General features: G+C 36.6%; 3 protein-coding genes and 1 non-coding gene across 6 annotated transcripts in view; all 4 read left to right on the plus strand.

The window, feature by feature from the left end:
- LOC128017257 (dedicator of cytokinesis protein 11-like) overlaps positions 1 to 4,951 on the plus strand; it is a 66,401-nt gene extending 61,450 nt beyond the window's left edge. For both annotated transcript variants that reach the window (XM_052602553.1, XM_052602554.1), the window contains one exon: positions 2,510 to 4,951. In XM_052602553.1, the coding sequence (XP_052458513.1) occupies positions 2,510 to 2,599 (90 nt within the window). In that variant the 3' untranslated portion in view covers positions 2,600 to 4,951. The remainder of the gene's footprint in view (positions 1 to 2,509) is intronic.
- Positions 4,952 to 8,167: 3,216 nt separating this feature from the next.
- Positions 8,168 to 15,322, plus strand: LOC128017259 (uncharacterized). The gene is made up of 10 exons (XM_052602555.1): positions 8,168 to 8,519; positions 8,820 to 8,950; positions 11,020 to 11,203; positions 11,823 to 11,922; positions 12,024 to 12,193; positions 12,492 to 12,622; positions 13,414 to 13,552; positions 13,810 to 13,909; positions 14,178 to 14,271; positions 14,389 to 15,322. The coding sequence occupies exons 1-10, from the start codon at positions 8,441 to 8,443 to the stop codon at positions 14,506 to 14,508; spliced, it is 1,248 nt and encodes a 415-aa protein (XP_052458515.1). The 5' UTR covers positions 8,168 to 8,440; the 3' UTR covers positions 14,509 to 15,322.
- A 414-nt stretch (positions 15,323 to 15,736) lies between these two features.
- Positions 15,737 to 15,810, plus strand: trnar-ucu (transfer RNA arginine (anticodon UCU)). Its single transcript has one exon. It is a non-coding gene; the product is annotated as a tRNA-Arg (tRNA).
- Positions 15,811 to 19,122: 3,312 nt separating this feature from the next.
- The window catches only part of LOC128017260 (kin of IRRE-like protein 1), a 29,998-nt gene continuing 22,481 nt past the window's right edge, over positions 19,123 to 26,639 (plus strand). The window contains exon 1 of one of the 2 annotated variants that reach the window (XM_052602556.1): positions 19,123 to 19,370. In XM_052602556.1, coding sequence (XP_052458516.1) covers positions 19,322 to 19,370 — 49 coding nt within the window. In that variant the 5' untranslated portion in view covers positions 19,123 to 19,321. The remainder of the gene's footprint in view (positions 19,371 to 26,639) is intronic. The other variant, XM_052602558.1, reaches the window with a different exon arrangement.

Here is a 26,639-nt window from a genome sequence, read left to right on the forward strand (position 1 = left end):
ATGGTTTTTGTGGTTGCAATAAGTTTGTAGCAATTACAGACTGAATTAGGATTAAATCTATCTATACTCTCGCCCATGTAGACTTCAGGAAATGGGCTAACTGGCCATTTCCCTCAGTTAAAAACAAACAAACAATCAAAATTACTTCATGTATCCACTGCTTTAGAAATTATTATTCAGAACCACTGAGGTTTGGAGCTTTTATTTTTTACTCTTATGACCTGAAGTCAGTGATTGGCAGACAGGTTTGTTGTTTGGTACAGTGACAGCACAACAGGTTTGAACTGGTTTGTCTTGCACGCTCAGTTTTACTGGAGAGATTGTGTCCTGAGATGACACACTTGATGAAGACTTTGAGAGTGAAACTTTCCAAAAACGCTTTTTATATTTTGGTGTTGTTTTTGTTTTCTAAGAATAACTTACTGATAAAATACCATCTTCTTGACTGAAAAATGGAAATGCAGATTATCATTGTTTCTAATTGAATGTGTTCATTCAGTGTGATTTATTGACATTTACAGTAAAGGCCATTTGTTATTTAGACATATTTAATGATTTACATCTGCCACAGTGATATTTATATATTTTAAAATGTAAAGTTGAATTAACTGACAGCTCCATTAAATTTTTTGTGCACACCATGAAATATTTGTGCACATCGCAGACTTTTAACACTTGTTATCAAAACATCAATGCACTTAGCCATAGAAGCACAAAGCCTTTGCTTTGAAAACCTTGATTAAGGACCAGTTTCTTTACAGTTTAATCCTAAAAGCAGTCATATTATGTCTAAACACAGAAAAAAAAAACATTTTCATCTTGGTTGGTGACCATTGATGAATGTGTTGACTTTTCAGACAATTTTTTAACATTTGGTTTAAGATTTTATGGTTTTACAAAGTGAACATTGTAAAAATGAGGCTAGCTTAATCTATCTTAGTCTTTTTCTTAGTCTTTTCCCCTAGAAGTCCCTAGAAGAACATGTGTCATTAAATTAATCTGACTTAGTCTTCTTGACGAGTGAATGTAACCATTTAGGTGAAGTTGGCAAAATGCAGGTACTTATAGTAATTTAATTTTTTTTTTTTTGAGTAGGCCAGAATTAGCTTGAAACTATTGAAAATGCTCAAGTCAGAAATCAAGCTCAAGTCAGAAAATATGTTTTATTTGACAGTTGTTATTATTTACAGTAAAAACTGTTTAAAGGCACAATATTAATTGTATGTAGATCCTATAATACAATATAATCCTTAAGTAGTTTTACATATTTGGGATGCTTCGATGAGCCACCTTTTTCGCCTCTGATAGCGATTCGATACCAGTGCAGTTGTTTTCTTTTAAACCAACGTCGAATTTCTGTATCTCTGTGTGGAACTGATAATCATTCTTTCACAACAGTATATTTGGATATAAAAAAAAAAAAACAGTTTTACATTTCTGTTACTGTGTGCGATAAAAACCTATAGTCTTTTCTACTCCTAACAGACACCCGGTAACAAGTTACATGATTCAGAAACAACAGTAAACTCCAGACAATTTAAAGTCATTTTATGCAAAATCATAGACATTTACCTTCAAATCAAGTATAATAATGGGAATGCTGAATGGAGGATGACTGACAGCCACAGGGGACTTAAATATTCACATGTATCTCACATTTCAGAAGACTTGGTATATTGTTTACCAGAACTTTATTGTGCTTTATAATGATTTTATGCCTGTTGTGCGGCTTAACAGTAACACACAATAGCACACACACAGTATCTGATTTGGATCAGCCCTGTTTGACCGATACCCAATTAGGCAAAGAATGGCAGTATTGGAGCGGATACCTGGTTGGTGCATCCCTAATACATATGAATTTTCATGCAATAAACAAGTCAGTTCTCGTCTCCTGTATGTGAATGTATTTTCTCTCATGCACAAATCGTCATTAAAATACAGTCACAGTATTGGAAACACTGCGGTCCTCTTCTGATCAGGATGTAATTTAATTAAGATATTTTGTAATAGATTAGTTTCTAGTCTAAACGCACATTAGTTTCCACCAGCAGAAGTGCTGCAAGCGTTTGTCTTTGTTACTATGGCTTATTGCGTCATCGTGATTATTAAAAACTGAACTGCTACTGGAAGTGAGTATGTGGTAATTTGTTTCGAAATCTGTATGTCACTGCATCTTTAAAACTAGTACTTAGAAGTTTAAACCCAAGAAATCGATTGTAAAGTGCTATTTTTCTTTTCTTAGTTTGAGGTGTTATTGTGAATGTAATGCTGTCCTACTTCTTCTGCTTCTAATGTGTCTCTGTTTTTCTTCATCATGCTGCCATGTGCTATAGATTGAGTTCTAGGTAACCGCTTTTGTTGCATAAAAGTATTCGTCTTTTCTTTGAAATTTTTGTGCATCCAGTTGCTATATCCTTAAATGATTCCGTTATCACCTAATAACATGATTCCAAATCTCCCGTTTCATTCCCAAATCCTTATCCTGTTTTCATCTGCCGCCCCTCAGATCTTCCAGGAGGATATGATGCCATCCCTGCTGCAGAACTCTGTTCACGTGTTCCGTGCTATCAGTGGAACCTCCACTGACCTGAGCTAGAACCTGATGGTGGCTCCTGACTGTTCTGGATTATCAGCCCTCCTCACAACTGAATGTACAAATCAAGATTCTAGGCCTTCAGCAAGCATCTTTTCAGGCTACAAGAATGTCTGCATTTTCTGTGCCATGTTTTTACTTATTGTGTGCAGCAAGTTTGTGTACATATTGCTTTTACCCTTTTTACTTTTTTAATTCACATTCCTGGTCTTATCATGTTTGCAGCATTGTTGCTTTTAGGCTCACATCACCAAGTTGCCTTATTTTTTAAGTTAAACAAGGACAATAACTATAAAGATTACGATAAAGATATCGTTCTCAGTATTAAAGAAAAGCAGAGTCCACACCACAACTATAACGATAAAGGCACAGAGAAACGATATCGTTGGAAGCACTTTCAGAACTATTTTTTTTCCAGCTGATGAATGATACAAACATTGACATCCAATCAGAATCCATCCTGCTGTAACGAGCTTGAAAATCGCGATTTGAGAATTGAGTTGCACTTGTGATTTGAATAAACAAACAAGATCGTTCGCTGGTGTGGACACTAATATCGTTGTCTTTAAAGTTATATTTATAGTTATCGTTCTGAGTTTAAATGGGTCTTTACTCTCTTACCTACCTATTTAGTCATGCTTTTTAAATCAGAAATATGACAAAGACAATATTAAGTCATTATAATATAAAAAGTAAATTATGACATAAGCCATTATTTTGAGATAAAAGTAAAATATGACAATTTATGACATTAAATTGAAATTATGACAAATTATAAAATGTGTCAAAATGTTGACAGTCCTAATGTGATAAAATGTACAATTTATACATACTCATAATTTAAATTTTTTTATCTCATAATTGTCTTAGTATGTTCAAATTTGACTTTTTTTGTATAAATAGTACATCTTTTCATGTCATATTTATGATTTACCAAAGATTTTTCTTTATGTGGTGGAAATGGGCTTTCATAGTCCATATATCCAGTCATCTCTATGACCACTTTTCATGATCCAGTTATCGAGGTATAAAAAAAATGTCTTGTATTCTATGAAAACGTCAAATTTGTTACCAATGCCATTACATTTTGACCCTGCATTTTCTCTGTGATGTACAATCTGTTTTGTATCTCAGCCAAACTGTCTTATTTTAAACTGCAGGGATGCTACTGGAAACAAAACGAGTTTTGTTGTAGATCACTCAACACACCAAAGATCAAATGGACAGTTTATATGCCTAATATCTCCATATTAAATAACTTTTGCATTGACTGTTTTATTTCCTGAAAAGTGTGATGCTTGGTGCAAACTGCACGTTGCGTAGTTCGAAAGAAACATGGTTTTCTGCTGCCAACTGCCAAAAAGAAGAATTTAAACTAGCTACTATATGTGGTCAAATCACACCATCCCTCTTCCCCATTTTCAGTTGTACATATAACTTTGGTGGTTACTGACTAGCTGCACGTTTGTAAGATCGAACTAAGATCATTGTGCATCATTTTTATCATTCAGTGAAATTGCAATATGCTGGAGTTGCAATGCTACTATTTAAATATGTATATGTAAAGCTTTTTAAAAAAGAATGCATACCCCAGACTGTAGAGAACTGACTTTGTCGTCAGGAATGATGTACTGCAGAATGTAACAGCCTATTGATATTCAGTTTAAGCAGACTTTTGTGATTCCTATTGTAAACATTTGTTTTTTGTTGGGCTGGCCCAGCCAGTACAGTCTATCAAGGGTTGATTTATGCTCAAAAATTCTGTTGGTAGCCTACTCTTCAGACCTTGCCGCACTGAATACTCAAATTGCACACAGAGAGTGTGTGGATTTAGATAGGAAATTGTCCATTTGTTGTAAATTGTGTGTGTGTGTGTGTGTGACTGAGCACATGGAAATGTATGCAGTATTGACAAAGTAGTATTTGCAAGCAGTTATCATCGTAAAAATGTCAAAATTTTCGGGTCTAGTAATGGATGCTGAATTTGCTATAAAGAAGATCATGTGAGACAAGCTGCTGCTTCCCAAGATTAGTTTCATAAATTCCTTCATGTTTTGTCAGCATATAATGTATGAATGGTTTTTTCCCCATGTGGTCTATAGTTCAGAAGATAAAATAAATATTTCTTTAAAAAAAATGTTTTGATGGTTATTCTGAGCTTTTTTGAAGAATACTACTTTCCCAGAACATGTCTATTTTCTACACACACACAATTTGTGGGAAAAGACTTTCAATAAACATGTTAGATAAAATCTGTGACCCTTCTCTGCAAAAAAAACGTTTCAGAATTGATCCTTTACTCCTGTGAGAATTTATTGTCTTTGCATTTGAAACATTAAAGATGCATTTTTAAAATTCATATCCATATGATTTGTCCAAGGTGTCCACAATCTGTTTTGTTGTCCGAGGGAAACTGGAGATGTTTATCCAGGTGCATCTCAATAAATTAAAATGTCATGGAAAAGTTCATTTCATTAATTCAACTCAAATTGTGTATTAAATAAAATTAAATGCACACAGACTGAAGTAGTTTAAGTCTTTGGTTCTTTTAATTGTGAAGATTTTGGCTCACATTTAACAAAAACCCACCAATTCACCATCTCAACAAATTAGAATATGGTGACATGCCAATCAGCTAATCAACACAATGAACAGCCTTCAAAACGGTCTCTCAGTTTGATTCAGTGGGCTACACAATCATGGGAAGACTGCTGATTTGACAGTTATTCAGAAGACAATCATTGACACCCTTCACAAGGAGGGTAAGCCACAAACATTAATTGCCAAAGAAGCTAGCTGTTCACAGAGTGCTGTATCCAAGCATGTTACAGAAAGTTGAGTGGAAGAAAAACATGCGCAACAAACCGAGAGAACTGCAGCCTTATGAGGATTGTCAAGCAAAATTGATTCAAGAGTTTGAGTGAAATTCACAAGTAATGGACTGAGGCTGGGGTCAAGGCATCAAGAGCCACCACACACAGACGTGTCAAGGTATTTGCTGAAACCACAGACAACGTCAGAGGCATCTTACAGCTAAGGAGAAGAAGAACTGGACTGTTGCCCAGTGGTCCAAAGTAATTTTTTCAGATGAGAGCAGGTTTTGTATTTCATTTGGAAACCGAGGTCCTAGAGTCTGGAGGAAGGATGGAGAAGCTCTTAGCCCAAGTTGCTTGAAGTCCAGAGTTAAGTTTCCACAGTCTGTGATGATTTGGGGTTTAATGTCTTCTGCTGGTGTTGGTTCTTTGTGATTTTTGAAAACCAAAGTCACTCCACCGGTTTACCAAGAAATTTGAGCACTTCATACTTCCTTCTGCTGACCAGCTTTTTGAAGATGCTGATTTCGTTCTCCAGCCGGGTTTGGCACCTGCCCACACTGCCAAAAGCACCAAAGGTTGGTTGACCATGGTGTTGGTGTGCTTAACTGGCCAGCAAACTCACCATACATGAACCCCAGAGAGAACCTATGGGCTATTGTCAAGAGGAAAATGAGAAACAAGAGACCAAACAATGCAGATGAGCTGAAAGCCACTATTAAAGAAACCTGGGCTTCCAGACCACCTTAGCAGAGCCACAAACTGATCACCTCCATGCCACGCTGAATTGAGGCAGTAATTAAAGCAAAAGGAGCCCCTACCAAGTATTGAGTACATGTACAGTTAATTAACATACTCTCCAGAAGCCCAACAATTCACTAAAAAAATACTTATGAAGTATTCTAATTTGTTGAGATAGTGAATGGGTGGGTTTTTGTTAAATGCGAGCCAAAATCATCACAATTGAAAGAACCAAATACTTAGACTAATGCAGTCTGTGAGCAATGAATTTATTTAATACACGAGTTTCACAAGCTGAGTTGAATTACTAAAATAAATGAACTTTTCTCTGGGATGCACCTGTAGTAGTCTTAAACTTCAGGAAGGTTTTACTGAGGTTTTATCTGATCTGACATTTTAACTGGTTATTAAAGCATCTTGATAAATCCATCATGATGTCATGCTTATGTTTTTCAATGACTTGTTGATGAATGTTATGAAAGTTAAACTATTAATGAATTTTGTTACATCCCTTTTTGTCTAGGGGTAAAAGGACCGTAACATATGCTACTTAAGAGGAACGAAAACGTATCGGTGAACGTAAAAACCAATGGGCAACAAAAAAGAAGAAGTGAGAGTAGGCTCGATCTGCAATCCCAGCACCCACACACATGGAAACTCTTCAAGATTTTATTGACAAAGTAGAGTCTTTGTACAGCAGTTAGGGAGGGGAAGGGAGGGTAAAGGCCAAAATAACAAACAAAAGGAGGAAGCTACATGGGAGTAAGGGAATCTAACTTACCTATCAAGCAAAACTTAAAAAAAAAACAAGAAAAAAAACATGTCTCTTCTTTGACTTCCTCACTGTCCCAAGAAAACAAGGGGAAAAGAAAGTGTTGAAGTGGCACCCACCTCCCTAATGCGTCTGCAGAAAAAACAATGGCCAACTACACACAATCACTACAACCAGTACAACACAGCCTTAGTGGCTCAGAGTACAGTCTTCAACGAGATCTGGGAAAAAAGACGGCCCAAGCTCTGTTCAAATGCAAGCTGAGTGGGACAGCTGACACCAATTAGACTTCTTTGAGAGTGTAACAAATTACTTACTTTTATGTTGTGGTTGAAGCAGAGTTTCCAGTTTTAGAAATGTATAAATAAACTGGCTAGTTTCTTGATATTGAAATTAATGCCTTTTTTATTTTATTTTTAGAGAAAATTTCTTCATGGTTTTAACAGTCTTCCATTCTAACAGGAATGTATTAAAGTGCCAATTAATTAATTAACACTTATTCCCATTATTGTCTTTCTAAAATATGCAAATTGGCATATTTCATTCCATGGAAATGTTATTTTGCATAGTTCTACTATACACGGTATATTTGTTTAGTTTGTTTATGATGTAGGCTACATATAGTTCAGCAAGTACAACATGTTCCTGGACCAACATCCTTGTTGATCATGGAACAACATTCCAATCAACCAATCAGAAATGAGATATAACTTTTTAGGAAATGTCTGTTTCAGGTTTACAATCAGGGTTAGGTGCTTCTACACTCTTGTTAATCAGCTATCATTTGCCTCTGATTTTAAGAATAAATTATGGGTAAGGTTAGGTGTAGGGGAGGGGATTGGGTTAAGTCTGTATTTTTGGACAGTAATGTTGATCCAGGATCAACAAAAGATGTTTTACTTGGCAACATCACAGCGACCACTGTAGCCTATTTATTATAAATTGTGAAAATAAATCTTTATTAATTTATCTTTCGGAATTTACCCTATGTATGTATTTGTTTGTTTATTTATTTTTATTTAATATTTATTTAATATTTAATTTACACAGCATGCCATTATGTTTTAGAGCAATGTTTAAATGATTGTTATTTTAATACAGTAATTCGTACTGTATCATTTTTCACTTATTCGACTGGGACGATATCCGTGGAAATGACTTACAAATCCGTGGAAATGACGCAATTCCATAAATGGTTCTCTTAAATCCATGTTGAGGGAGGGAGGGAGTTCACACACTCCACCCACTGCAGTCTGACAGTGTGTGTGTGTGTGTCACTGACTGTATACTGTGTGAAACAAGCTCCAGCAGTCACTCTTTGGCTCTGAGCTCGAGGCTGACGGACTCGTCGAGCGTCTGTTTACTGCTGAGTTATTATGTCGAGCGCGAGTTAGACCACTTATAAAGTAAACGCAAAAGGAAAATTATCGCGTTTTTGTCTTTTTGACTACATCAGCACAGAATTACGGGACTTCACGTTTGATTTTACACAGAACATCCGATAAAACCTTCAACAAGATGTTTCGCGTTTGGGATGTCTCTTTAATGATATGCTTCTCTCTCTCGCTGATGTTCGTCGGAGGCGAAGGCGAGTCAGGTGGGTTTACTGCTGTTTGTTGCATTTCCCTTAAATTTTCCAGTGACAGCGCTTGCGGGATATCCTGTATAATTCCCGAAATCTGTGACGTCAGATAAATTCTCCTGAAGAACACCCGCCAGTGTGTTGTTACGACTGAACCTTATTCTTGTCTCGACTTGCTCCCCGTAGTAGTCTATGATATGACTACTGCAAACAACAGAGTGTTACTACCGCTACTACTTTTGTTGAGCGTTATGTTTTATGTTTCTCTCCATTATCCTTCTGTCTTCATAACCTTGTTCCTCTTGAACCCCACAGAGCTCCCTCCACCCAGGAACCTTACCTTTACATGGGAAACACCTTTCGAACTTCATCTGACATGGGAAAAGCCGAAGGATCTGGAGCCAGATTGCAAAGTGAACTACACAGTGGACGTGCACCATTCTCAGGTGCGTCACCTCTAAATCAGCTACACTTTAGCCCCGCCACATTTTGTAGGTTTAAGATCCAGCAGTCGACTGTTCAGCTGGTTTATCCAAAAAACAATCACTCGAAAATCATAATTGAATTTGAAAGACCCAAATTGAATGCAGTAGAAATGCTGTCCTGAGGAGAGCAATTGCAGCTAAAGAAGCCCATTGATGTACCTGAGTTTAAGCAGTGTTTAATGAGGATTGTCCCAAAATGCGCAGAAATGATACACACTTACTGGAAATGTTTGGTTGCTGTTTATTATAATCAACTGGCTGGTCACTCCGGATACTGAAGGAACAAAGTGCAATACATCGACTCAGTTAATGTTATACGATAAAAACCATATGCATGTTTAAAATAAATGCTGTTTAAAATATTTTACTTGATATATGCTGTCATGACAGTAACAACGAAACAAAGAAAATGCTTTTGTTGTCCCATATTTCGCTCAGTTTTATGAACATGAGTCAAACTGGGACAGATCATAGTATAATTGACCCTAGCACACTTTGTGTACTACAGGCCGCAGTTTTCCTCCATAACCACTCAATTTGCCAGGTCACTAAACTATAAACAAACACCAAACTGAAGTTTATAGTGAGTTTTTGTCCATCTGAAGTCAGTTAAACAAAAGTAGGTAAGATGTACGTTTAAGTTTTCTGGTACTTTATTGCCACAGCTCTTCACCACACAAGTCAAAGTCTTCATTGGGTTTGTTGTTTTCTCATTACACGTCTTTACTTTATACATAATTTATGTGTGTATTTTTCTCTCTTTGCTCTTTTCTCTTTACAAAGTTCTCACCGACATACATATGAAACTTACTGTGTTCAAATACATGTACTTGCACATACAGATTATCATATTTGGATGATCTTTGGTTGATATCATTGGTACCTGTGGCATTTTAGGGAATTTCAGAGTTAAACATGTTACTTCTGAAAAGTCACTTCCGTCTAGGAGAACCAGTCGGGTCAGCAAGCAGTTAGTTGCACTGACATAAAAAAGATTGACACAGGCTGTATTTAAGTAGAAAAACTCTAAATAAAATAAAAAATGTAATAATATTTAATATGACATTGATTTTACTCATACTATTAGATTAGACTAGCTTTTAAGTCTTAAGACCCTCATCTTATGTTATGCACAATAACAAGGTTTGTCAAAGCGAGAGGAAGAGGAAATGAAGCAAGTTCTGGAACTCTATTGTTTGGATTCCTAGCAACTTTTTTAAATTGTGATTGTGTTTGTGTTCAAAATGTTTAAATAATACGGAACAAAACATGAGTGTTACAAATTAATATTAAAGTTCAAAACTGTAATGTGTGAGTATATTAAATCTATATATAGATATTCCCTATTTTATATTAGGACCAAATGTCCCCACAAAGAAAGTAATACCAGGAAATTTTGAGGTTGTGAGGACATTTTTTATTTTTTTTTATATATTTTTTTGGTCCCCATTAGGAAACAAGCTGATCAATAAGGGGATAGAAAATACAGTTTGTACAGTATAAAAAAATGTACGCCTGCTGTACTGTATGTAGAGACTCTTTAAAATATGCCACCCAGTGTGTGTGGGGTGGGGGGGGGGTGTAATTGTCTTTCTTTATATAGTGAAAGAAATAAAAAATGCATAATTATCCATCTAACTACATGCTACATTACTTTTGCTGTTGTGTTTCCTTTTGGAGCTTTAAGCACTGCTTGTTCAGCATGTAACCACTTGCTTTGCATTGTAATTCAATTTATGCAAAAAAATCCCTTAAATATCTAAAAAAAAAAAATAATAATCTTTGTGCCTAGTAAAAAAAATTATTATTATTATTATTGATGGTTTTATCATCTTGGAAAAGCTTTAGCTTTGGTGAAAATATTTTGGAAAGGAATAATGGGAGGTTTTTGTTAAGTGTCTCATCCTTACTCATATGGAGTAATGTGCGCACACACACACACACACACACAGTAACACAAAATGAACACAAGTACAAACAGACTGTATTTTATAGTGATAATTAACATGAAAATTCAATGTCATCAACAGGACTGTTCTGAAAGAGACAAAAACATGTCACGAGCCAAAGTGTCCAGGAGAGTCGCAAAATTGAGCTGCATACTGAATATCTCCAATGAGAACAGACTGTGCATCAGTGTTACAATGAACCCTGAAAACTGTGGAATCAAACGACAAAGTCGACCTTCGGAAATTAGCATCCCTCCACCATCAGGTACTCTGCATGATAGCCACCAATCTGACGTAAAATGCTTTTTGGTTGTCTTTGTCTTTTTTTTAATCGTTCCATATAGATCCAGTAGCAGTGGTCTCAGTTATGATCATTTGAAGTATTTTTATTAGTTTATTCAGTCTTAAGTCATTGAGGTATTTTTATTTTATTACGTTATGGTATGGATACAGATCAAAGAATCCTTTACTTCATTTTTTTCAAAGGCTGTTAGTTACCATCTTAAAATTGTATTTTGTGATAGCATGTATTATGGCTATAGTGCTCCGTAAAAACAATAAATAAAATGTAATATAAAAAAAACGATTCAATGTCATAAAATGACTTGTACATATAGGTGTTCATGTGTTGATGCATTTATGTGCATGCATTTATGTGTATGCTCTGTGATGTCATATTTCATACCGAGCCTCTTTGAGCTCTTAATGTCCCAGTGAGGTTTTATAGCCCATCAAGCTGTTTTGATTTAAAGAATAAACCACTGATTTTCATAGTCAAGGAACTGAAGCCTTAAGATTCACCTCTTACACAATCAGCAGCTTAATTTCATATTCATAAATTTCCAGTCTTGAGGACTGATTTGAAATCTCCACATTTATTCCAGTGAGGCTGGTGAAAAACATGAGTTTCGAGTATTCCCACAACAGGATGAAGTGCACTTGGAAATCTGATATTTATTTCCCAGACCTTGGTTTTTATTACTGGTATGTAAATGTTTTTCTTAACATTGTTTTATATATTTAACTTTAATTTGTTGTTTATATTCCTTTCATCCATGCATTGTTTTTAAATGTATGCGTTTCAGGTCACCTCAGAATAAAACGGTAGTAAAGTGCAATCAGATGAAGACCGGAGAATGCATCATACACGATACATTTCTCAAGGGCATGACAGAAATGTTCTACCTGTTCAATGGCACTTATAATGGTCAACCTGTAAACAACACATTCATGACTGAAAGTCCAACAAATTTCGGTAAACATGCACTTTTTGCTTAGAACATCATTTTTTTTAAACCTGCACAGTATGGCGGTAAAACAGACAGTTTTCTCAAAAACAGCACACTATGTTGAGAGTTGTCATATTCACAAAAGCAAATTATTTGAGAAATATTATAACCATAGTAGATCATGTTGTTCTGCATATACTGCATACTGCAATAGCTGTATTAGAGAAAATGAGCTAGATTTTTCACATTTTCTAATGTCAGTTGCTACTCTATTAGTTGGTTTCACTAATTAATAGTCTCTTTGTGTTTTGGCTTCCTTTGCAGTGAAATTAAACAAACCTAAACTTACAATCCAGAAAGTTGGACATGACCTCCGTTTTCAAACACATGGATCACTTTTAGAGTTTAAACCATACTGCTACAAATATAACTTCACATACAGCAAATGCAATGAGGTAAATCATGTTCTATATTTTTATATTTAATAGTATAAGGTCTTTATTCAATATTAAAGCTGCGGTAGGGAACTTTTTACACTCTAGCGGTTAATAAACAGAACTGCTTGCGTCTTGCGGAAGAACATCGTAGCCGGAACTACTTCTCTCTGTTTATGTCTATGAAGAATCACAAAGGTACTGGGTTACTCCGCTGCGGTACCCCCGAAGCAATCTAAAATAGTCCGAATATAAACACTTATTATAAGTGCACCCTAGTGATTCAGGACAAGCTAAAAACACGGTTTGGAAAATGGATTCATGGTGTACTCGCTTATTATGTTCATTTTTCTACATTTTGAACACAAACAAAGTTACGGACCGCAGCTCTGATTGTTTATTTTTTACCGGGAGCGATGGAGTTTCTGCAAATGGCAAAAGGACCACTGGGAGGAGCCAGAGGAGCTGGATTTTTTTCACAGATTATCTGTCTCATATTCTACTGTCAGGACATAATGACAGGTTTAATATATATGTAAAAAATATTTTTTTACAAAAGTTCCCTACAGCACCTTTAAGTACTATCATTCCCACTAAACCTTTAAACACACATAAAACTGCCCTCTTTTAATAGTTAAGAGTATAGAATCAATGAAACAATGCAGAATGTACCAATCCACATTTTAAGTATTGCCTTGGTGGAGCTATTATTGTGTCATGTAGTGTAGCGCATAATGTCATGTTAAACAAGATCCAGCTTCTTTTATTCTATGATTTTCTAATCCTGTATTTTTCTGTTGATGTGTTTATAGGAAATACAAGTCATACAATTTAATGAAACACTTAAAGTGGAACATGACTCAAACTGCAAGTACAGAGCCAGAGTGCAGATCATCTTCTCAGACAAATGTGGTGATGGGAAGAGTGACCTGAGTGACGAGGTGGAATATGGTACGTCTGGTCCTAGAAATAAGCATATGATAATCACTTGGTTTAGATTGTCAAAGAATTAGGAAGGTTATTAATATTTTATGGAAGCCTACAACAAAGGTAAAACAGGAAAAATAATTTTAGTTTCCAGGACAGTCTTGCTGAGCCTAAACTTGATGTTAATGATAGTTTATGTATGTCTACTTCACATCCTTCAAATGAAATTCATCTGGTCTTTGATAGTTGACTTGAATGCTTTTCTTTGTGCCGTTTCGTAGGAGAGGACAGAGATCCAAATTTGCCTGCATTGCTGGCTTTCATTATTATCCCGCTCATAGTTTCCTGTTGCCTGATATTTTCTCTTGTGCTGCTCAGAAGGTGATGAATGATTTCGATTTTCATTTTTCTGCCCTTCAATTGAAAAGAACAAATGTGAAACAATATTAGTGCATTATGTTATTGCATGTGCATGTTATTGAATATTGATATTTTGAAGATTTCTTTATATCCTATGTCCTGTGAATCACAGATGCTATTGAACCTAATCAGTCTTCAGTTAGAAGTTAAAAATGGCCAAATCTTTTTAAAAACATAATATGACTGAATATTGATTACCGAGGTCTGAAATTCACTTCTCTTCCTTTAGACATAAAGACATCATATTCCCGAAAATCCCAGAGCCAACGCTTATCTTTAAGGACATGCTTATCAACAACATCAGAATGGCCGAGGATCTACGGGTAAATGATGTAGCCCATAATTATTCATTAGTTTCCCAATCAGAACCATTTCAGATTAACGCATTCAAAGGGAACGCAAAATGTCATTAATATTCTTGATTCAATCTGTTCCAACAGAGTACTGCAGATGGCAGACTGTATATCCCTTTTGAAGAAATCGTAGAAAGCAAGATTAGTCTCGAACCTGAGACACCACTTCTACCAACCGCCACAGATATGACGTTCAAGAAGGTATAAATATTTCTGATGACTGAAAATATCTGGGTAAATCAGGATGGACTCAGGGTGCACTGAAAATTTACACTGTCGGGAAAATGTCTATGCAAGGAGGAGGACTAAACTCCTGCTGTCTGTTGATAAATAATGAACTCAGGCTCCATATACCTTTTTTGAATGGACTTCGACCTCATTTATTGCAGTTGCTAGTAAACTGCTCTTCTTGGCACCACAGTGGCTTGTTTTCATTGAATGTATTGTGAAGATAAGAAAAGCAATCCAGAGACCATCCTGGGGCAGGTTGGTTGGCTCTGATTATCTGTTTTGTGAAGCTCGCACTGTACCCACTCAGTGTATCCAGAGGCCGGCAGACGACAAGCAGCTTCGTAGAGGAACACTCCAAAAAAATTCATGGAATATGGAAATTGTGACCTTAGATCTCTTGGACCTTTGAACTCTTGTGCACCATTACTGAACTTTCCATGCTTGTTCATTCAGCCACAATTAAAAAAAAGATTTTGCAAAAAATAAAATAAAAAATGCTTTTAAGAAATTAGGTTTTTTTTTATACGTTGTGAATTGTTACTTGTATAAAAGTGTGGTTTACTGTATTGCAGAAAGAAAAATGTTCTTGACTATAAATGTTTGACTATAAATGATACAGAATGTCACATGACAAATATTCAGACATTCAAAAAATAAATATATTATAAATATGTTTTTATAAATTGTATATAAAATGATCCAAAAAGTGTATATATTTTCATACGTTGTTTCATGTCAAGATTAAGTGAGCATTCTATTTCCCTGTAATTAAATTGCTTGCAAAACTGGGCGCCCTGTTTAGAGTTTGATCATTTAATTATTCAACGAAAAAAAAAGTTTGTCAGTAAAGGAAAGACTAGGATTTAATAAGAAGGAAAAAGTATTGTAACATTTTGTGGTTTTACAGTTATAACAGTGTTAGTTCCTATAGTAACTATTATATACTCTGTTTTTTATAGGAACTACTTTAAATATTTGCTTTTCTGAATCTAAAAGTAAATGTTATTTAAGCAGCATAAACAGCAGTCGGAGTCCGCCATGTTGGCTCAACACTGCTGTGTAGTTGTGCGTAGAGCTCCCCCTAGCGGCAGACGGCGGAGAACCAGAATGGCGTCAGCGTGGTCCTGATGCTGCTGGATGCTGGTGAAGCCATAGGCTGTGCAGTGTGTCTCTAAAGCGGGTCTGATCGATTTTTATTGGCTCGGTCTCTGTGGCGCAATGGAATAGCGCGCTGGACTTCTAATCCAGAGGCTCCGGGTTCGAGTCCCGGCAGAGATGCAATGCAGCTCCCAGATTGGGCGTGTTAGTTGCTTTTATTGTGCATTGTGTACACATGGACGATATGAGTGTTAAAGTATAAGCAGCTTCCTATCCGTGTGCATTGACTAAAAGCATACAGAATAATTTAAGAAGTGTGAACCCTGAAAAATGAAGAGCATTTAAATAACTGATGAATTGAATAAAAAAAGAATATCCAATCACTGTAATTTAAAATGAGTTTAAATGAAATTGCTTCTTAATTTTATAGTCATATTAATGTTATATATTGTTATTCTAACGCCTAATACTAAACTCAACCCTGTCATATACTGTATGCACATATAATTTTATTTTAATCCCGTAAAACATATCAAGTAACACCCTGTTATTCAATTTGAATAGTAATTAATTAAAAGAATGTGTGTTTCTTGGCTGACAGTTTGACATTTTGGCTGAACACACTGATGCTTAGACAGAGATATATATCTGATTCTGACATTTCAATTAAATTATTTAAATAGCAAATATTTAATTTTGCATAAAAGACTCCTAGCCACCAATAATTACAAATGTATCTATAAGAGGGACGATGCAATACAAATTCGCCAGAATTGTATTTATTATTCCCATATGATATAGGTTATACGTTGCCTATATCAGAAGCGAATAATGATAAGTTATAAAGTTATCACACTAATATCCCCTTTAATCTGGTCACTAGTCCGGGTTCAGTCCTGTAGTTTGAATTCTGTCCAGCAAGTGGCAGATCACACAAACTTATGTAGGTTATGCGTTCAGTAAACGATACTCTGAAAGAGATGATGACAGTAACCCCAGGGTTTCATGTTTGACAGTCGAGTGATCTTAAACATCCTTGTACAGTTGTACAATTGCCAAACTGCAGTTCCACCTCTACGTTTAAATTCACAACTGTGTTCACTAGCAAATTACAGTTCATCCAGTGACCATCAGTTAGCCTATGACATGTCAATATTCTGCCACTCTAAATCCTTCTCTTTACAACAGGACAGTAATAAGAAAAATGCGAGTCTAATCCGATGCGTTTGAAGGAGAAGGTTTTATTTTCTTTGCACCCGCGGGGTCTATTCTTTTTGGCGCTGTAGAGTTCTAGAGAGGGAGGCCAACTGAACTGATCTGAGCAAAACAATAAATAGCGATGGGCAGTTCGACTCAGTTCAGCGAATCGGTTCTTTCGAACGTTCGTTTTTAAGAACCTGATCAAAAAACTGTTTAGCGAATATTTTAAGCTCTTAAAAGTATAGAGATAATTATTTTATTTTTTGTTTACATCAAATCATTTTGGAACGTGTAGTGTATTCTCGTAAAAATACGAAAAAGACAAAAATAAAATAAATAAAAGTCTAAAGAATTCCAAAATGATTTTTTTTTTCTTTACAAAACAAACTCTTAGGTAAGACGGTATTAATTAATTAATTACTTAATCAATCTTTGAAATGTATACATTTCTCTTAATTTCCATTTTCTATAAATGTTTTTCTCTCTGGCTTTTTCTTTATCTTTTATTATATGTATGATTGTAGGCTATGTATAGCCTACCTATGCATTTATTTAGGCTACTTGTTTAAAGTTGTTATTGTTTAATTCTAGTTGATATGATTTTATATATCCAAAAATATATCTTAAATAAATATTTCAATAAAGCTACATCTCTACAGGGGAAATAATTATACATTCAAACTATTCATAAAATATGAATCTACATTCAGCATCATCACGTCTTTGACATCCCGGCTTTTTAAGTTTTCCTGTGACTATACCATACAAGCTTCGACAACTGATGGATGATTAATCTCATAAAAACATAAAGTCTGTGTTGTATTAAAACACATTAAAGTCTTTTTAACACTTTTTAAAGTCTTTATGTTTTATGTCTTTCTCATTCTCATTATGTGAAAACATTTTTTCTGCTGTCTTTTGTCGAGACACGTCTCACTGCTCGCATCCGGTCTAGAAACGGTTTAAGTATCATACATAATGTTAATAATGCAATTCTGCTTTATTCATTCCGTGATTGGAATCCATGCTGATGTTTTGCATCGTGAACAAACATTACAGTATAATTATTAACTTCCAATTATATAATACACATTATATATATAAAATAAAACTTGAAATGGTCTGAAAACAGGATGACTGCAACAGATTTTTAGTGAGCATTCCGGGGGCTTGGCTTCTCCCTGTGATCTTGTTTGGTATGGAAGGTTGATTTGTGATTATTTTTTTAAGTTACTGTATAGTGATTTTATAGCTACTTTTAAACTGTGAAGAATATCAGCAGTGACATTTTTGCGAGTATGTTTTGATAATGAGAGTAGGGGGCCTTGGGAGTAAAAACAAAAGTGACTACAAATGTTTCACATGCTTAAAATGCTAACCTAACAAATAAGTAGCCTATATAAACCATAAATGTTTAAGAAACACTAAAGGTAACTAAGGCAATCAACTAAGGCAATCAACTAAGGCAACCTAATCAACTAAGGCAACCTCTGGGCGATTTATGATCAGTAGATATTAAACCACATACTCACACCAGAAAACTAGCCTAATAATTGGCCAAAACGCTTCGTTTGACTTTTCGGAGATCATCTACTCTTCCATAAATCTGACCTACTTTCTATAAGATCTGAATTTTTGCATATTGAGTTTTAGAATTTTTAATTTGATGTTCCGAATTTCCTCTTCATCTTGAAAACTTGAAGCTGTATAAAAAAAAAAAAAAAAAAAAACAAAAAAAAAAGGATATTTGCATAAATACTCAGTCATGTTAAATTTCAAATGTTTAATATTCAAGTAAAAAATAAAAAAATGAAAAAATTCAGAACTATTTTAAATGACACTTGTCAATAATTAAAATGTAGCCTACACAATATATATTCAGTTAGTTTTGTCATATTATAAGCTCCATACAAAAGACATTACCAGCGTTAAGGATCAATGTAGTTATGTCCGGGGATGCTCTTAAAGGACACACCGGCATCACCCAAAATAACCGGAACTTTTTTCACATTTCTGACGACTTTCTGCTTCGAAAAAGAATGTTCGATTCAGTAACAGTTACTCGGTTTGAGAACCGCTCGGATTCCATTCGTATAACAAACTGTTTCAGCCAGTTTTGTGATCCGACTCATCGAAAAGATTCAGTTCAACAGAACGACGATTCGCTCATGAATTGGACACCGCTGAAAAGAAACAGAGAGGGAGGGAGCAGCTGCTGACACGAGCAATAGAGAGAGAGAGAGAGAGAGAGAGAGAGAGAGAGAGAGAGAGAGAGAGAGAGAGAGATGAACAAGGAATGTGCCACTAATAAGAAACCGGAGCGTTGCAGAGAGGAGGGCAAAAGAGGGAACGGCGGAGGAAAAACGACTAGAAATGCGTTAAAAAGTAGTGCAGGGGGATAAAAGTGCCAATACACAGCCAGCACGTGAATGGAAGGATTATAATCCACCGTTGGAGTGATTTTGACGCTCCCCATGCGGAGATTTGAACCATGCAGGGACTGCTGCTGCTTCTGAGTTTGGCGTTGAGTTTTCACAGAGGTACGTGACTCCGTTTAATGAAGCGCGAGCTCCAACTTAGTGCATGCGTGAGCGTGTATGAGAGAGAAAAGGGGAAGAGATGTGCAGAGGATTTTATAGCGTTCATATCTGACCGGTCATAAAGGTGCAACGTGACCTTTGCATTCCACGCGCAGAGTTAACGGTGCTGTCGTTCAATTCCGTTATGACGGGATGAGTAGAAACTCTGCCAGCGGCGTTCCCTCCCGTCAAACACGCTCTCTTCATGAGAATACAAATTAGACAAGAGGCTTGAGGGGGGAAAGGACACGCGCACATGCACACGCTCATGCACACGCACGCATGGGGTTCTTTCACAGACACCCGCATAAAGAAACGCACCACTTCATTTGCTTTTCCCGGGGTCATGCAGGTAATCTCAGCACCTGCGTCCGTCTGACACTCACAGTCAAGTACGCTTTATAACAAATAACCTACTGCACATAACTAATGTCTCGCATCGTGCAAATCCAGGTGCGCCTGCATTAACGCATCCAGCGAGTTGCTAGGCGACAGCACCGAGCTCTACCTGTTAGATTACAGCATCTTTTCCCGTGATCGCGCCTATGCGGACATCCTCCCTATTGTCTACTGTCAGACACTGTGTGTGTGAGAGAGTGAGTCAGAGAGGGAGAGCAGGTACAGTCCCCTCCATCAGAGGTGAGGGGCGTGTTTATGTCCCGGCAAGGTAGAACGGATGATGTAAGCCATTCTCATAAGGTCCGCAATCAAAGCAGAGACATGCATATTCATCGAGAAATACCTTTTGAAAACGGGTCCAGGTGACACTTGATGGCTGTGCGAACGCTTTGAACGACAAAGATCTGGGAAGATTCGTCTTCCAGGGATTCAGACACGGCTTTGTTCAGCATCACACATTTTTTTAAACAGAGGGTATTAGATAAAGCAGGACACTCTAGAATGAATGAAAACAGTGAGAAATGCACAGTGTGCATAACAGATTCGCACCTTGTTCATTTTTGCTCATCATGTTCTCAGCCTTGGCGTTGTTCCAGATTTGTATGACTTAATTTTCTCTGTAGAAAACAGAATGCATAGTGTTATGTACTGACAGTTTATTTGTTTATTTATTTATATTTTTTTATTGATTTTAAATGACTGAATTTTCATTTAAGTTTTGCCCTCACTGGTTTTGTTGCAACGATTTAGTACAGTAATGCACATGCACTGATGTCATTTGTAATGATTTAGTGCTATTGTGTCTTAAGGTGGAACGTACTAAGGTATCGGTGCAATAAGAGTGCTAATATACTCGGGTCAGTGGCCTCAGCTCTTACAGAGCAACATGACTGTGCATGTAAGTTGGCCCTTCAGATATCTCTTTTAAAGAGGTGGATTACTCTAAAGACTTTTGTAAGCTTAGAAGACGCAATTGTGATGACCTCACAACAATGCAGCCATTGTCTTCCTAATAACTGTTTGATGGTGCTGTACGCAGTATAGTAATATATAGGTCAACATTAAACACACATTGTGAAACATAGTAACCTGCCTTAGTGAGATTGTTGTGCGACTACATCTGCACATACTGTAACGGATGTTCTTTGTTGTTATGTTTGAACTCGCTACATATCATTTTGATCCTACTGTGTGCACTTTATTTTCATATGCATTAGAAATTTGATCGGGTTGCAGATCAGAGATATTAACTTGTCTGTTTCAGTTTCCGTAGCAGTATATTTATTTCTATCATGTTCATTATGGGTTTGTCAGGCACCCTTAAATTTGTCAGTTGTTATTTTATTTGTGCATTGTGTACTTGTTTATAATGAAGATGTCTATCATTTTACAGTGACAAACTGTTATAATGTGAGTTTAAGCATCAGGTCCACTCCATCCTGGCAGCCAGGAGTCATTCAGAAGCAATACCTCTAATAAAACCTGCAGTCGTCTCATGAATCACACGGTGACACTGGTGTATAGGCATGCCCTATATTGTTAACACTTTACAATCTAAGAACTTTGTTTAATGTAAGACCATATGCTGTTGTATGTCTTAATATTGTGTATTTTTATTATGCATGCTTTATACCCATTTTTACAAATATTGCCTTTAAGGAATCCATATGTCATGTCAGTAGGGTGACCGTGGGCATTTGTGTGGCATCAGCATGATTTCCTACAGTATCAGTATTTCTTATGGGTAGGTAGGATATGTAAGTTTATAAATTGCTTTACAGCTCAATCTAAAGAGTAAAGAAAGAAGAAATAAAGCTACTTTTTACCCCCAAAATGTACCTCATAGAGCCGTTGAATGAATGTGCAGAAGTGGATATTCAGCTTCTGTTCATGGATATGTGTTCCTGCTGAGCTGAGTTCCATCTAATCAAACTCACCTGAACCATCTCAATGTTTCCAATACATTGGTTTATTTGTGGCGGCCTGCCATTATCAACACGGATCGCCACAAATAGATTTTCCAAAATGTTTTGACTTTGTTGAATAAATATGAGCACTGCACGTTTTAAAGTCAAAATGCAGCACGGGTGTTTTTATATGAATGTATATTTGAAGGAAACTGTTTGTCTTCTGAATAGTTTTGATGCCATTTATTTAATCTTTCCTATAATGCCTGATAAAGTAGCGTTCATGAGCGCATGGACTGCTTTGTTTACAGCCCCTGCCGGGGAAGCCGCTAGTTCTGCCGCTTCAAAAGTGCCTCCTGCTGGCACAGAGTGAATTTGCATTCTCAATCAGCCTGACTGCTGTTTTGTATTTATATCACACACATATATATAAATCTCCCCTGGGGGAAGTGCCGCCGCACATAGAGTGTAAGTCTGTGGGAAACAGCTGGTCTTCAGTTTCACTCGGAAATTACAGGCAGGTGTGTATGATCAGGGTTAGAACTGAAGGTGGATCTCCATGAGCTGTATTGAGCCCAACTGCTCTATTTGTAATGAAGCGTCTTGTTTACGTTATTCCAAACCCCTTTGCAGAGCCCTTTTTTCCCATTGAACACTTAAGAACACTTAAAGAATTTTAATAAAGTTTGGGGACTTGTTTTGGGCCGTTTTCCAAATTTTCAGACTTTGTGTAACAAACTGAAATTGGAGACTGAAATTATGGTCCCATTCTCCATCATGTATGCTCAACCAGTGTCTCTTTGTTTCAGTAGTGTGCCACACTGCTTCAACGTTTTTGTATCTGAGCATGATTGAGAATGAGATTTGAGATCTTTTGCAGAAGGGAAGAGTATCAGCATATAACTTTCAGCCTGTTCCTCATGAGAGAGAGTAAATAATGATACATTTTGTGTGAATTGTTGCGAGGGGGAAATCTGTCTGACTTGCTTTCTTCTGTAGAACATAAAAGAAGATATTTTGAGAAATGTATCTTTTAGTCCATACAGTAGAATTCATTGTTAATTAAAAATTTTCCACAGAAAGAAAGCCATACTGATTTATAACAACATGAGTAAGTTATGACAGAATTGAGATGTTTGGGTGAACTATCTTTTTAAAGATGAGATCTGATTGAGGGATAGTTTTGTAGTCTGTAGCTTATCGTGCATATTATTATGTAGTAATGCAAATTGCAGTGTTTGGTCTTTTTAATCATTCTTGCATGAGCACTGCATTTTTTACTTTTCAATTTTCGACTCCACTCTTTTCATTTGCTTATGTTTCATTTTTTGTTTTAGGTTCATGTTTTGGTTAAGTATGTTTACTTTTGTATTGATTTTGACCTTGCATATCTTAATCAGAATGTCATAGCTCAATTTTGTTTAGTGAAAATGCCAGACTTCTCTGATGAGGTATGCTTGATTTAAACCCTGACTCTTTCTTACAGTCAACCAGCTTGTATTCAGATCTGCCTCCAATCAACAACTGATGATAGAACCATGTCCCCACCCGACCTCTTTTTCTTTTTCAATGATTTGTTTTACTCGATTGTGTTACAGTATGGAAGTTTTTTTCTTTTGCTACTTCTGGTTCAGTGCAACTTTAAGACTAATAAGGCAAGTCATTGTTCAGTTAACCCACTGACTAGTTGATTTTGCAAATAGGTAGATTTTAATTTTCCTAGTGAAAGCTAGTGGTTTGTTGTGTCTAGAGGTGAGTCTGTAAGAAAAGACGGCACTGGGGACAGGTGGGTGAGGTTGAGGGACTGAGTTGACAAAGATTGGAGTTTTCTTTTTGTTGTTGTTGGGGGGTGGGTTTGTGGAGGGGGAGCTGGAGGAGGGAGTGCTTTAGGCCAGAGGGAGAGAAAGGCATTATTACTCATGCCTGACTGCTCTCATAGAAGAGGCTGCTCGCACCCTCTCTTCTCCGATCTCTCTCTTTCTCTTGCCTCCAATGAATATGAGGGGGGAAAAGTTCAAAGGCCCGGCTTAGACGAGGATCTTTGAACCCCCTTCGCATCTTTTAGGGGCTCCCACATCCCTTCTCATTGAAACGGTTTTGAACATGCCATGTTTCCCTTCACATGAACAGCCTTCCATTCATTCACATTGTGTTTCTTCAGCATTAGCTGTTTTTTGTCATGTTTTAAAGAAAATGAAAATTCCTTCTTGTTCTCTCATGTCATTCTGAGGTTTTTTCTGCAATATCTTTTTCTGTAGAACACAAAAAGAGAATTTGAGGAATGAACTTGGCATTTTTCCATGCAGCAGTAGTGACTATCGTTTTCAAGCCTCAAAAGGATGCAAAAGCACTATAAAATACATAATAATGTTTTAATTGTGAACATTATTCATAATCTAGTCAGCTCTTTTTAATGATTGGGTTGATCCGGTTCACTGAACCCAGCTGAGTGATTTGTTCATGAATGAGATTGAATCAGATCTGACTCAGTTGTATTTGTCAGAAATTAATAAATTGTCTTTTTAAAATGTCATGTAAACACTAGAAGTTATTTCGTTTATTTATTTTATTTATTCATTTATTTAGCAAAGTCTGTCTTAGATAACCTAGTAGTACTTAATCCTTAAAATATATGATAACACACTGTTTAATGTTTTCTTGGATCAATGGAGACCGCAGCTCCATTATAACAGCTCTTATATATAACATAGTGATATAGACTTCTTTTGACACTTCTAATGTGTTTTTGTGTTCTCGTTGAAGCTTAAAAGCTCCAGATCCCATTCTTTGTAACTGTATGGACAGAAACCAACTCTAACTTTATGCATAATTGCACCTTTTGAGGTTTGCGATAGAAAGTAAGACATACAGGTCAACAAAGAGATATGGTGGCAAGTAAATAAGACAGAATTGATCTTTTCTGCTGAACTGTGTCTTTAAAAAGTGTCCTCGCTCCTGCATTGCACATCTCTTTCTTCCCAGAAATGGTTTTGTCGAGTGGCCCCTTGTTCTGGCCCTCGCTCTGCTTTTCATTCTTTTGTCGTTCCTCACTCCCTCAGTCTTCTCATTTTTCCCTTCTCCCTCTTTCCATCCCCCAGTTCGTTTCCCCCTTCCCTCTTTCTAATAAGTTCCAGATGTGTTTCTTACATTCCTGTAGTCAGAGGAGAGGGGGAGGGGTCACGGAATGGGAGAGGGAAACAGGGACAGAAGAAAAAAAAGAGAGGGAGTGAAAGAGAGAGAGAGAGAGAGAGATGGAGAAGCACATGAATTAAAAGAGAGCGCATGATGAAGAGGCCACTCTGTACTGTAGACACTGATGAGATTCTCCTCTGTGTGTGTGTGTGTGTGTGTGTGTGTGTGTGTGTGTGTGTGTGTGTGTGTGTGTGTGTGTGTGTTTATCTGTGTGTGTGGTGGGGAGTTTTTCAGACACCCCTCCCCCACTGCAATGGAATGTTGCTGATGATGATGATGATGTCATTTCTTGTTCTCTGAAGTTTTCAGATCAGGGAGGGCTGATCGTCGAATTCGGCCAATCAGCCGGCCTGCAATAAAAGCTGTTCACAGTTAGGGGGGACAGCGAGGCGTTCTGCATCAAAAGCATTATTACCGGTCACCCGGTGAGGTTGAAGACTAAAATGTAGCGCAGTTAAAACTCTAGCTGTTTTCAGTGCTGACTCAATACAAAGACGCTTTGTGAGTGTCTTTTTTTTCTACTCTAAAGTCAACATGAAATCAAAATGGCCCATTTGACTTTTCTAAAGCATGTTCCTTGGATTATTGAGAAAATAGTTTACGCTTAATTTATATGTTCAATTAAAGGAATAGTAAACCCGAAAATGCTAATTCTGTCATCCTTTAGGCCACCTTTAGTTGTGGCCTAATGGTTAAAGAGTTGGACTTGTAATCCAAAAGTTGCAGGTTTGAGTCTCAGTACCGGCAGGGATTATCGTTGGGGGGAGTGAATAACCAGTGCTGTCTTCCACCTTCATTACCACGACTGAGGTGAGACCCTTGAGCAAGGCACCGAACCCCCAACTAATCCTCTGGCACTGCAGCAAAAATGACTGCCCACTGCTCCGGGTGTGTGTGTGTGTTCACTACTCACTGCTGTGTGTGTGTGCGCTTGGATGGGTTAAATGAAGAGCACAAATTCTGTGAATGGGTCACTATACTTGGCCACATATCACATCCTTTCCTTTTACTTTACTCACACTCAAGTTGTCCCAAGCATGTATAACCTTCTTGTTCTGAGCACAAAAGATGATATTTTGAAGAATGTTGGTAAACAAACAGTTGACGGTAGCCACTGAATAAAAACTACTATGGACTATGTTACCGTCAACTGTTTGGTTACCAACATTATTCAGATTATCTTTACTATCTTGACATGTAAAATTAGTTGATTACTAAATGCTGTAAAAGTGTTGTTCATTGTTGCTTTGATACCTAATGCAGTAACTAATGTTAACAAATTGAACCTTGTAAAATGACAGCAAAAAATCTTTGATTACATAATCTTATATCAAACTCTAGTAACTAACTTCACATCTGAAACAACTCCTCCACCAACCACTAGTTTCCATTCTGGTATGTGACGTCCACTTTTCACTATTCACTCAGTAAGAGTGCAACAGTTGAGATCTGTAAAATTGATTCAGTTGAGTAAAATGGGTTGTGAACGTTGTGTTTCACATTTAAATGAAGCTAGTGATGAATACATTAAGAGAGTGTAAACACCAATCAGACATTAGTTGCTCATCACCATTGTTCCTCTTTAGATCAGCATTGAAGGAGATTCCCTCAGTTGAGTTTTATATGACTAGTGTTTTCCATTCTTTGGCATCAAAGCATGTCAAAGTCATAAAATAAAAGGCATATGATGAAACGGCAATAAATTCTCTCTCTGTCTTCTGAGAGCAAGTTT

Source organism: Carassius gibelio, chromosome A7 (assembly GCF_023724105.1).
Source record: "Carassius gibelio isolate Cgi1373 ecotype wild population from Czech Republic chromosome A7, carGib1.2-hapl.c, whole genome shotgun sequence".
Lineage (NCBI taxonomy): Eukaryota > Metazoa > Chordata > Actinopteri > Cypriniformes > Cyprinidae > Carassius > Carassius gibelio.